Below are 13526 nucleotides of genomic sequence, written 5' to 3' on the forward strand. Positions count from 1 at the left end.
AGGAAATAGAAACTTGTTTTAGGGCTGATTCCATAGGCCTGTGACTTGAGCATTTGCATGGGGCCCCACACTTAGAAGGGTCCATACTTGGTTTAATGCTCTGCTGTTGCCATCTTGAAATTCTTAATAACTTTTGAACAAGGGTGTCCCACATTTTTATTTTACACTGGGTCCCACAAATTAAGTAGCTAGTCCTATTTATTATTTTGGACCATACAACCTCCACCAACTCTCATCTACAAATTTTCTTTCCGCTTCTCTGTGTACACCACATATGCCATCCACGGAGATTCTTAAAATATGCTATTCGTTTTCTGTGCTTTCTGTTTTTGCCAACATCTGCCCTTTCTTGGTAGGGCCAATTCTTACTCTTCACCAAAAACTCCACACAAATGTTACCTACTATGTAAAATAGCACTCTGCAAGAATGAGTTGCTTTCTCTTTGATGCTTTGTTTATATTTATTAGAGCAGCAATTGGATTTACACATATCTCCTTCATCCAAATATAACCTATTTGAGGGTATTTGTTATCGTCCTCAGGGTGAAGCCTGACACATGGGCACGACTTAGTATGTATTTCTTGAATTTACTCAATCAAAACATTTATTGAGCTCCTATAAAGTACCAGGTACTGTTGGGCTTTGAGTATACAGTAGTAAAGAGCAAAAAACAGGCACAGATCCTGCCCTCATAGAGCTTACAGTTTAGGGAGTGAGATGCGTTGCCAGATTGTAACTGGCCGTGCTCCTGATTAAATGAATGAGCACATTGGCCTTGGTTTAGAATGGGAAATCTTTTTGTCTCCTTGACTACCGGTGGTGGTGGAATATTATGATCCCTAGAGTACTGGGAATTTTGCATTTGGAAGCTGACCCAGGTCATTTGGTGACATTAAAGAGAAGGGTGGGCCAGGCATGGTGGCTTCACACCTGTAATCTCAGCACTTTGGGAGCTCATAGCAGGCAGATCACTTGAGCCCACGAGTTTGAGACCAGCCTGGGCAATATGACAAAACCCCCAAAATTAGATGGGCATGGTAGCATGCACCTGTGGTCCCAGCTACTTGAGAGGCTGAGATAGGAGGATCTCTTGAACCCAGAAGGTCCAAGCTCTAGTGAGCCATGTCCACACCACTGCACTGTAGCCCGTGTGACAGGGAGAGACCCTGTCCTACTGCCCACTGCCCCCTCCTCCCAAAAAGAGAGAGAGAAGGGTGACTGTCAGCAAGGTTCCCAGGCTTCTTTCATTAAATCTGAGATACCATTGATCATGAAGCAACGATGCAGCTTATAACCACCAAGAAGGAAAATTCACCAATTAAACTGACTTGCCATCAATTATGAAACACCTTGATTTCAGAGATGAAAAGTGAATTAAAATGTACACCTTGGAATAGATAACATACAATAATTTAAAGGTTAATTACAAGCAAATTGAGTCAAGGAAATACTTGGACGCTAAAGGCAAGGCTAAAAATAGTACATCATGACCATTGATTCCACGGATGATATGGTAATGAATCACTTTTTAAAGCAGAATCAGATGTTCATGTCAGCTTGAAAAAATATGCAGCTGATGCAAGGAGGTAAGAGTTAACAATACGGATTATACCTACAGCAGCCTATGCTATTAAGGAAAAAACAACTATTTGTCAAGCAGCCATCTTTGTAGATATTGCCAGATAGAGAAATCCCCCCGTGTCTGCAGGGGATATGTCACAAGATCCCCAGTGAATGCTTGAAACTGTGGATAGTGCTGAACCCTATATACCTATATATGCTCTTTTTTTGATCTGATAACCAAGAGAGCTACTAAGTGACTAAAGAGTGGGTGGTGTGTACAGCATGGATATGCTAGACAAAGGTATGATTCACACTAAGAGCACGACAGTGCAAGATTTCATCATGCTAATTAGAATGGCGTGCAATTTAAAACTTATGAATTATTATGGGCCAGGCACAGTGGCTTACGCCTGTAATCTCAGCACTTTGGGAGGCTGAGACAGGTGGATCACCTGAGGTCAGGAGTTCGAGACCAGCCTGGCCAACATGGTGAAACCCCGTCTCCAATAAAAAATACAAAAATTAACGGGCCGTGTTAGCAGGCACCTGTAATCCCAGCTACTCGGGAGGCTGAGGCAGGAGAATCTCTTGAACCCAGGAGGCGGAATTTGCAGTGAGCTGAGATCACGCCCTTGGATTCCAGCCTGGGCAACAAAGAAAAATGCCATCTCAAAAAAAAAAACAAAAACAAAACAAAAAAAACTGTGTAGGGTGGGTATTGTTTTTTGTGGTTTTATAGGCTAAGAAATGGTATTCTTGAAAGTTCAAAGGCTTGAGTGAAGGGCCTTAGGCCAACAGCCAGTTGAGTTGGCACTCAAGTGCAGGGCTTCTAACTGCATCCCAGGCTCTTCCAGTGAACTCTGCTTTCGTATCGCTAGTAGTAGCATCTTGGAATCTTAAGTGTAGTAATCTTAAGAATGATGTTTTGGGCCGGGAGCAGTGGCTAATGTCTGTAATCCCAGCACTTTGGGAGGCCAAGGCAGGCGGATCACCTGAGGTCAGGAGTTCAAGACCAGCCTGGCCAACATGGCAAAACCCTGGCGCTACTAAAAATACAAAACTTAGCTGGGCATGGTGGTGGGTGCCTGTACTCCCAGCTACTTCGTAGGCTGAGGCAGGAGAATCATTTGAACCTGGGAGGCGGAGGTTGTAGTGAGCTGAGATCACGTCACTGCACTCCAGCCTGGGTGACAGAGACTCTGTCTAAAAAAAAAAAAAAAAAAGAATATTTTGCCTTTTTCTCCCCTCAAAAGATAAAATTCAGATACTTCTATGGACTTTTTGCTTACCAAGTGCAGAAAAATCAACATTGCTATATGAAAATTTCTTCAAGAGTGGTTTGTCCAAGAGTTTACAATGCCTGGACCAACTGTAGAACTCAAAGCTTTCAAAAGGGTGGGGCCTATTCACGTCCTATCAATAGAATAGTTTCACGCAGCATAAGGTTTTTATTTATTGCAGGTGTTTGTTCTAGTTAAAGAGGCTATAATGAAAAAAATATAATAACCTTGGCTTAAAATAAAGAAATGCTTGGTTTGAGTTAGAATCCTGATGAGCTATGATTAATTTTTTGGCTTGACTGAAAGTGGGTCTCTTCATATGAGATTAAAATTGTCATGAATATTTTTCCAAGGGCAACATAAAAAAAAGGAAATAGACCATTATTTGTGTAGCATCTCTGTTAATTGTAATTAAATGGGCCTTTAAAAATGGAGTCAGATCAATTATTCCCTTCTAGGACACAATCACCTTCTCCAAAGCCATATTAGGCAGGCTTTCTTTGTTGGGGGTTGTCTCACCCCAAGGGATAGGGATGTAAGGATAGGTAAGGCCTGGGAGTTGTGGGGAAAAGAAGACAGGAAAAGAAGGGAAGTGGAGAGAAATTGGTTAGGGGACTTCGTTTTTTTCTTTTTCCCCTTAAAATTAGAGAAAGTACAAAAGACTTGTCTTGCATCTTTTAAATCTCTAAATACTGTAAAACATAATTTTATGTGAAAATGGAGAGCTTTTTTTAAAAAAAAGGGTGCGAGACATTTTTATGGTTACAAACTGAATTTTATGAATTTAGATTTAAGATGCTAAAATTGGTACGCATTGAATATAGTGCTATTTCTCTAAGAGTCTCCTCTCCCCAACTCATTATCTTTTTCCAAGACTGGAATAAGGGAGATTGGTCCGTGACTAAAATATCCTCAACCTTCATATATGTGCCCCTGAGCCAAGCTCCTGGAGTATTTTATTCATGAGATGGGATGGTTTCTAAGCTTTCTTATAACTCTAAAATGTTTGAATTTATATGAGAATGATAGTCCAGACCCGTGTATGACAGATGGAGTAACTGAACTGTCTCTCAATTTGTCTTTTTTTTTTTGAGAGCTGGAGTCTTGCTATGTTGTCCTGGCTAGTCTCAAACTGCAGGGCTCAAGTGATCCTCTTGCTTCAGCCCCCAGAGTAGGTGGTACTACAGGCGTGCACCACCACACCCCACTCTAGCTTACATTTTAATATTCTGTCTTATACATACATTTCTTACCAGCATGTAAGAAATGTAATTTCTTTTTTTTTTTTTTTTGAGACAGAGTCTCGCTCTGTCACCCAGGCTGGAGTGTGGTGGCCGGATCTCAGCTCACTGCAAGCTCCGCCTCCCGGGTTCACGCCATTCTCCTGCCTCAGCCTCCCGAGTAGCTGGGACTACAGGCGCCCGCCACCTCGCCCGGCTAGTTATTTTTTTGTATTTTTTAGTAGAGACGGGGTTTCACCGTGTTAGCCAGGATGGTCTCGATCTCCTGACCTCGTGATCCACCCGTCTCGGCCTCCCAAAGTGCTGGGATTACAGGCTTGAGCCACCGCGCCCGGCCAAGAAATGTAATTTCTATAGGGAGGAATTCAAGAAGTATTGAGAAGATGATTTTAATGAATCTGCTGTGTTGGCCTAGCTTTATTTACTCATTTAACAAACATTGAGCAGAATGACCTCTGCTTTATGCCAGACATGGTGCTAGCTGCAGGGAATACAAAGATGACAAAGAGTGCTCCCTGTTTAAGAAACAGACTCTTTGCTTAATATATTAAGTGCCTCGTAGGGTTGTATAGAAGGTCTCTAGGAGCACAGCAGAGAGTGGAAATAGCTTTACCTTGGAGGAAACGGGAATAGTGAAAAATATGTCCACGGATGCGGTAACATAACTTGAATCTGAAAGAATGTTATAAGAATGTTATAATATGGAAAAAGTGAGGAAGGGTGATATGACAGGAATTTCATAATGGATAGTACCTGAAACTTACAGGGGAAGGCAGGCTGTTTATTTGGAGCAGATATAGGGACAAAGGAGTGTCAACATATATATTTTGGTTTTATTAATAGAAAAAAACACAAATAACACGCAAGTGTATATAGATTAGACTTCTTTTGTAACATTCCCGGACTTAATATCCCTAGCCACCTAGGGCAAAAATTTGAGGAAAGTCCTTCTAAAATCTATAAAATTATTCTTACAGAAAGAGAAATTTAAAAGGAGATGCCAATTTGTTGAGCAAAATGAAAATGATAATGGCCAGAGCTGGAAGTACGATAAACCTAAGGCCATTCTGAATATATTTATCACCTTTCTTGGCTTGCACCTAAAAGTGTGTGAGTTTTAATATTGAGAGGTGTTTCAGCAGCATCTTGAGACTATTGCAGGGTTCAGTTCCTTTTCTGTCAATTCCAGACTTGACCTTGAATGAATTCTGAATACTCTGTGTCGTAAACGGCAGTGTGACTGTAGGAGTGGGGCATGTGCTCTTGCAGGGGATGGAATGGTTTGAGGCCAATGACAATATTCATTATTCTATGGCACTATTGTTGTAAATAATATTTGCTTTCTGCTTTTCCACAATTGTAGTTATCTGGTTTTCAGTGGAGCAGTAGATAGAAAGGGAGTGAATAGTATCAGTGTAGCTTAGCTTCATTCCCCGCTTTTTATGCCAGAGTTGCATTTCTGCCTCCATTTCTAGTTAGTTGACTGCCTTGAGTAGTTCATACCAGCTTTTTTCTTCTTGGTGTTTGGTCTTAGCCACTGGGCTGAGAGGCAGTTGGTCAAGACCATCTGAGAATTATTTTCATTTGAAAATAAAGTTGGGATGGGTCATGACTGTATATATGTAACCACAACTGTAAGTAGTGGGATGCCAGCTCATACAATTTCAAATACCGACAGCTTGTCAATAGGCATCAATAGTACTGCATATCTGTATATAATGGTGTGTACTATTCTCATCATGGAATTCTTTAATTCTTTAAGAATTTGCAATCACAAGATTTTACTGTGAGACATTTAAACAAAACATTTGAATAAATGGAGAGCCCGGAGGGAATGCCACATTGTCATTCTTTAATTGAAATGTTTAATGCAATCCCAATCAAAACAGAGACTAAACAGGTGAGAATAAGCAATAAATTTTTAAAGAAGAAGAACAACAAAGTAGACTTCCATTACTAGAAACATTAAGACCCATTATAGATCTAGAATAACTAAATCTAGGGCATTGTGAAAGAACAGAAAAATAAGATAATAAACAGAGTATACTTCTGGAATCAGAATCTTGTAGGTACAAGCTGTCCAATCATTTTAAACGTTCACCTGGATCAGCCATTGGATGAGGATGCTATGGAAAGAGCGTGATCCTGGACAAGGCAACTCTGCAGCTGAGGCTGACACCCAAAAGCTTTCTGCTGGTGATGCTCCCACAATTAGGGCAACATCAGTTTCATTGAAGGGGCGATTGTGTGGCTCATCTCATGTTCATTGCAACCTCCAAATCCAATTGTTTGTGCATCTTTATCCCATACACTTGTAGGATATTGATTTTAACTTATTTCAACTCCTACTCTGGAAAACAGAGAGAGGCTGCGTCATTTCTTAGACCTTTGTAGTCAGTCAAGGATCAGAGTTCCAGAAGTACTACTCCAAAAGCTTTGGTAAGGTGTTTATTCTTCCCTAGCGGTGGGCTGTTGGAGAGTTGTAGACTAGTGGTTTTATGAAAAAAAACAGGTTGGGGAGGTGTGAAGGTGGAAATGAGGGCTGTGTTATGGGTATCTGGTATCTACTTCTGTTTCAGGTGCTTAATTCACCCTTGTGCTGATGTTTAAAGTTAGAGGATTCTTGTCCATTTGTCTTGCCTCCTGTTGGCAGGGTCACATGCAGGGTGATAGGCTATGGGAAGGGGGAAGATACCTAGATTTACTTCTAGGCTGGTCTTCAAGCCCCAAGTTCAAGTCTCCTGAGTAGCTGGGACTACAGCCACACACCATCGTTTTCGGCTTTTCCTTTGTAACATAGGCCAGCTACCTCCCACCTTAGCCTTCTAGAACCCCCCATTATAATTCTTATTCAATTGCCTTGGCCCAGAAGGAGACAGTTCCTGTCCTATTCTTATATATGCACATCTATCTTTGATTGACAGAACTCGATGGTGGAGGTGGAGGCAGTTCATAGAATTCCGAAAGCCCACCCACCCATGCCCCTGGTCAGTAGCATGCACGTAACATAATCCTTGGAAAGGAAACGTGGTGGGAGTCTGCTGGATTCTTCTGGGGAAATTTTCTCTCTATAAAAGGGACATATCACAGAGACATACGATTTCTGCCTCCAAACACTGTTGTTTGCATGCGATGCATGGAATGGCAGTGGCCTTCCAGAAAAGGAGCCAGCCTAAGGGAAAAAAGAGGAGGGTGGAAAGATCCCAGATCATTTGTGCCATTGTTGAGCAACTAAACAAAACAGAACCAAGTCCTTGTCTTCTTGAAGCTTAATTTGAGTCAAGACGTATAGACAAGCATGTACATTATTAAAATACACTACCTAGCATATTAGAAGGTAGTAAGTACAATGGAATAAAATCAAGCAGGGAAGCGCGTGAGGAGTGCTGGAGAGATGGTTGCATTTATTAAAGGGTGGGCAAGGCAGGCTTCTCTGAGAAGGTAACATTTGCTCAAGGACCCAAACAGAGACAAGGGATGTGGAAGAGCATTCCAAACATAGGGAATGGTAAGTTTAAGTCCTGAGTGTACGTGGACAACATTCTGTATCTAAACAACTGCTAGGATCCCCTATGGATAGAACTGAGGAGCAACGGGGAGAGTAGCTGGAGGTGAGTTCAGTAAACTCACGCTGTTTATTAGGCTGTTGCCAACGCCTTTTGGCTCTTACTCTGAGTGAGATGGAAATCTCTGGAGGTTTGTGAAGAGGTGGGTATCATGGTCTGACCTATGTTAAATAGGAAAAGCCGGGAGCGATGGTGTGTGCCTGTAGTCCCAGCTACTAAGGAGACTTAAGCCCAGGCTTGAGACCCAATCTCTTTAAAAAAAAAAAAAAAAAAGGAAAGGCTCACAATAGAGGCAGTGAAGAAAAGTTGTTTTTTAAAAAAGGCAGTGTTCACTTTTCAGTTAAATTTTCCAGAATCTATGATTCTGGGAAATCTAGGTGTGAATTCAGACATTTTAATTAACCTGAAAAACTTGTACCAGAAGCCATTTGCTTATCCTAATGTGAATACAAAGAGCTTGCTTTGGTTCAATACTAAATAACATTCTTTGTAAAAGTGTCATTGAATCTTTTTAGCAACATATCTATACAAAACTCTACAATGTAAGTATGTACATTCATCTAATCCTGTGAGATGCAGAAGAGTGAATTTGGTTCAGGAGTTGTGAGGTGGCTTTTATTGATAGAAAATTTCCTGAATGTCAATACATAATACTAGTGTGGAAAAATGCTTTGCTTTTCAAATTAAATAGATAAATTTACGTTATGTTATTCTCGAATGAAGTTTTTCATTTAATCAAAGGTATTTTTAACCTTTTGTTTTGGGGCTTTTTGTTTTCCCTTGTGAATCTGTGGCTGTAACAAAATCAGCATTCTTTATTTACTGGTGGTAAATTCTGTGAAATGTTAAAGTAGACATATTAGACCAGCTATTGTGAAATTATAGCTCTGTGTCTAATTTCCCACTACATGAGCACACATATAACTCATTTATATTAGAACAGTAAGTATACCTTTAACACCAAATAAGGTATTTTCTAGGTCAGTTCTTCTTTTCAGTTTATTCGTGGATTTCTACCTAGGGTCAGTACTTTTCACTGAGTCTGACTAAGGATCAGATCTCTCATGAACCAGCTCTTTAGTTTTAGACAGAAATCCTTTTAGGTCAAGAACAGATACTTCCTACGAGGATTAATCCCGCATACTCTGTGATGAGCTGACACTGACTTTGACTGAAGAAAGATTTATTTTTGGAAGCAGGATTTTAAAATTAATTCTTTTGAATTCTCTGCAAGTTCTAAAGAATAAGCATTCCTAGCTCACTGGACTTGGCTAAGTAAACTGAGTGGAGATGGTTGAGGAGAGAAAGAAAGTCTAGCCTTTATGGACTGCCTTCTGTGTACCATAGGTATCATGTGAGCCTCACGTCATTGGTTAGGTAGAATTATCTTCATTTTCGCAAGAGGATGCTGAGGCTCAAAGAAGATGTGTGACTTGTTTAAAGTCATTTTGCAAATATGTGTGGAAATGAAATTGGTGCTCATGTCTGTGTGACCTCAAAGCCTGTGCTATCTCTTCACAGGGGCTGACTAGTGAAGGCAAAAGTAAATACTGTACATTAACTCAGATGAGTTTTGTTCCTCAGGGTCTCATTTCTGAAGCTATTATTTTCATCAACACTGTTTGGACCTTAATAGACTTGTGTAAAGTAGAACACTGAGGTGTTTCTTGGGTCACTTTATGCCTTTATTATTGTGCATTTTGTGTGGATTTTAAAATGTAGTGATTATTAACTATTAACCAAGTTCCCAAATTATAATAAGATCCTGTTCATTTTATTTCCATTGTGATAAGATAGACTTTTTGTTTTAATGTATCACACTTTAAAATATTTTACAACATGAAGACTTCTTCCTGAAGTTATAGAGCACCAATTTACAATTAAAATCACAAAGCCAGTGATATATAAAGAGTATACAACTTTATGATATGAATCATGTTTTATTATTTGTACCTAAGGGTCTAAAAGTAGTTCTCATTATTGATTTACAAAAGAAGAACTGATTAAGGAACATTGAGCCAGTTCTCTGTGACGACACTGGAATTTTTATTGCAGGACTAATGTGTTGACCCTATATCATCTCTTAGATGGTCTCATGATTGCTTAAATTTATCCTGGTCTAAATTTTGTATCAAATTGGGGGGGTGGAAACGTCTGAAAGGATAATGCTATCAAATGCCTTAATCTTCACTGCCATGTACTAATTTTCCCTACTCTCCCCATTTGTGTTTTCTTTTTCCCTAGAAGAAAAATTCAAAGTGGAGACAAGAACCATTGCTGTTGACTTCACATTAGAAGACATTTATGATAAAATTAAAACAGGCTTGGCTGGTCTTGAAATCGGCATCTTAGGTTTGTATTTTTGCCACATTTATAGATTCTTCTTGTATTTATTATTTGACTTTATGACTTTGGATGTTAAGTGGTAAAATGACTAGTGAGAAAATTGTATTATAATTACCTAAGACATTATTAGTGAATAATATCACTAGATGACATGACACGTTTGAATTTGTGTTTTTAGTTCTATATTGACAACATACAATTTTGGTTATTTTCCTTGTTATTTCTGTTATTCTCTGTGTATATTTAGATATACAGTTGTCCCTGGGTATCTATGGGTATAGGTTCCAGGACCTCTGCAGATGCTCAAGTTCCTTATATGAAATGCCTTAGTATTTGCATATAGCTTATGCACATCCTTCTGTATATTTTAGATCATCTCCAGATTACTTATAATACCTAAAACAATGCCTACACATCATTTCATTTTCACTTCATTTGTGCAGATTTAATGTGTAGACACGCTGGTAAACTCAAGTTTTGGTTTTTGGAACTTTGTGGAATTTATCCCCCCCAATTTTTTGATTTGTCTCTTTTCTCCCCAATATTTTTGACCCGCTGTTGGTTGAATCCATAAATGTGGAGCTCACAGATAATAGGACTGATGGTAGTTATAGTGCAATAATCCTTTAAGGTGGATGGTGCTGACTCATTTCCATACAGTTGAGGAAATGAAGGCTTAGAATAGTTTATTCAGCCTTTTGTTCATTATTACCCCCTGAGAAGACTTTTTAGAGATTTCTCCTAATCTAACTCTCATGAAATTTTAATACCACAAATACACTGTATATCCAATTATGTACTATATGTATATCTCTGCTTTATAAAAAAAAATACAAATAAGATTCCCACTCCACCCTGACCAAATTTCATCTGCTCTGTGGAGCTCTGCTCCAGTTGAAAACAGATTGTTTAGAAGGGAAGGACACATAAAGATTGAGTGATTCACCTGGGGTTCAGTCTTGTATCTTTTTTTCTTATACCCCTTTTTGTTACATCTCAGCTACCTTGCTCTTATTACCAGAAACAGATGCTTTTATTTGGATAATCATATTATTGAACTTTGTTATGGAAACAATTCAGAATATTGCATAGGAAAAAAAAAAAGGGCTTTGTTAACTTTCCCACCACTCTTTGAGAGTCATTTCTAGAAAGAAACAGGCATCTAGTTCCGAAAAAAACTGAACTTCCTCATTAAATCTGTTTATCCCATTGCCAAAATTGGTGGGAACCAACTAATTGCCATTGTTTGTTTAGTTGGGCTATAAAAGTCAGATAAATTAAGATAATTTTTTAAAACATTTTCTAACATTTCTTTAGTCATAAAGACTCCACCTCCCTTCCTCATTCTATAAAAGAATGGTCTTTTACATAATTTCCATAATAGATAAGACAGTTGTTAAAAATCAATTAAACAAGTATAGCCCCACATACTACTGTTGCACCTGGGGTTAACCATGGCTTTCACATGCTATCCTTTCCCAGCTCCTGCCTGGTCCATATCACACATCACCATGCCCCGTATACTGACACCACTATTCCCTCACTTATAGGAAGACCAGTAGGCAAAAATGAATGAGAACACAGGTCTGGTTTTTGCCTTTGTGTCTGCATGTTCTTAAATATACATATTGCCGGGAGTCCTTCACAATTTCCTCTTCCTTAGCCTAGATCTGACATACATAAAGCACCACTGACATCTGTAAAAAATCTTGACTTCCTCAGCTTAGATCTGGAATACATAAGTCACCACCGACATCTGTAAAAATCCAAATCAGCAATCATAACTTAAGGTTAGTATGGAAGCTGTCTTACTTCTCTTAACCTCCTTTCAAACTAGCGGTGGACTAGGGGATAAAGGCTAGGTGAGGCTGGAAGGGAGATTGAGAATCCCTAATGAAAAGAGACTAAGGGAGAAAATTTTACTGCTTCTCTTGAACTTGTGCTCTTAGAGAATGACTTGCTTTCAGAAATAGTTAAATTCATCACAATTGTGTTTAGTTTTACATAAACTTTAGCTGCTTTTCACAGAAACTGCAGATGCTCTGGGACTATGGCATTGGCATTGGAAAATGTCGGGCATCAGGTTGCTGCAGGGCTGGAGGGTTGTACAAGGAACTCTTTAGCTGTTCTTTCCTGCCCGCTATATGGAAAGGCTTCAATATGAGTTTAGGCATGATAGATCTGTTGAGGATGAGCATACAGGACACATGGTCTCTAAACTCTTTTCCCCTGTTTCTAGAATCCTAGCACTTGTATCAATGCATAAGCACGGATATTTAGACATAAGGACTGATATTTTCCCAGGCCTCATACACTAATGAACCATTGTTTTGATAGCCTAGTTCCTTAGTAAGTTGCTGTGAGTTAACAATTTGTGCCCCTCCACATTCATTCATTCATTCATTCATTCATTCATTCATTCATTCTTTCATCAGTCAGTGAACTAGAGATACAACAATGAACAAGATAGCTACACTGGGCTGGGCACAGTGGCTCACACCTGTAATTCCAGCACTTTGGGAGGCCAAGGTAAGTGGATCACCTGAGGTCAGGAGTTTGAGACCAGCCTGGCTAACATGACGAAACCCCATCTCTACTAAAAATACAAAAGTTAGCTGGGCAGGGTGGCGCACGTCTGTAGTTCCAGCTACTCAGGAGGCTGAGGCAGGAGAATCTCTTGAACCTGGGAGACAGAGGTTGCAGTGAGCTGAGATCGCGCCATTGCACTCCAGCCTGGGTGACAGAGTGAGACTCTGTCTCAAAAAAAAAAAAAAAAAAGAAAAGCTATCCTGCATTATTTATGTAGTGTAATGTTCTAATAAGAAAAATAGTTATCTATGGGATAAATGTTTTGAGTAGGGAAGGACAGGGTGTAATAAGAGTATGTGGGGGACAGGGGAGTTGATACAGGGAAAAATAATGGTAGCTTGGCCTAGCCAGTGGGGTAGGAAAGAGAAGGATTCCAGAAACATTTATAAAGGAAGTAGATGAAGCAAGACTTTGTAAGAGATTCCAAGTGAGAAGGAGAAGAGAGAATTTATGGATGCTTTCAGGTTCTGGCTTGAGCATCTGCATCAACACTGCCATTTACTAAAATGAAGAATCCTTGAGGAGGAGCCTTTTGGGGAGTCAAGATCATTTAAAACTGGAAATCTGGGGTTCCTCTAAGATGTCTAAGTTGGCTTGTTAAGTTGATAGTTGGAGATATATATATGTGTGTGTGTGTGTGTATGTATTTGTATATGTGTATCTAGATTTCAGTAGAGCTCTGTTCTACAGATACAGTTGGGCGATTAGTCATCTATGAGTAGTAATTGCATTGAAGCAGTGGGCCTGGAGATCATCCAAGGAGAATGGAGAGAATGTAAAGAGAAAACTGAAGACAGAGCTCTTTTGAGTTCCCTTCCTTCTCATCAAAGGCTGCCTGGAATAGATAGCATGAAGCAGGCGATAGTTTTCTGCATGAACTCAGCACTGTTCAATAGAAATGTAACACAAGCCACATAGTAATTTTAGCTTTTCTAATAGC

The 13526-nt window shown here is 39.5% G+C and overlaps 1 protein-coding gene across 2 annotated transcripts in view; it reads left to right on the plus strand.

Moving 5' to 3' along the window:
• The window catches only part of HSD17B12 (hydroxysteroid (17-beta) dehydrogenase 12), a 169058-nt gene that overhangs the window by 103699 nt on the left and 51833 nt on the right, over positions 1-13526 (plus strand). Inside the window, exon 4 of one of the 2 annotated variants that reach the window (XM_012001344.1) lies at positions 9896-10003. The exons of the other annotated variant lie outside the window; for it this stretch is intronic. Within the exon in view, the coding sequence (XP_011856734.1) occupies positions 9896-10003 (108 nt within the window). The remainder of the gene's footprint in view (positions 1-9895; positions 10004-13526) is intronic. 2 annotated transcript variants of the gene reach the window in all.

This window comes from Mandrillus leucophaeus, unplaced genomic scaffold (genome assembly GCF_000951045.1).
Source record: "Mandrillus leucophaeus isolate KB7577 unplaced genomic scaffold, Mleu.le_1.0 Scaffold66, whole genome shotgun sequence".
NCBI lineage: Eukaryota > Metazoa > Chordata > Mammalia > Primates > Cercopithecidae > Mandrillus > Mandrillus leucophaeus.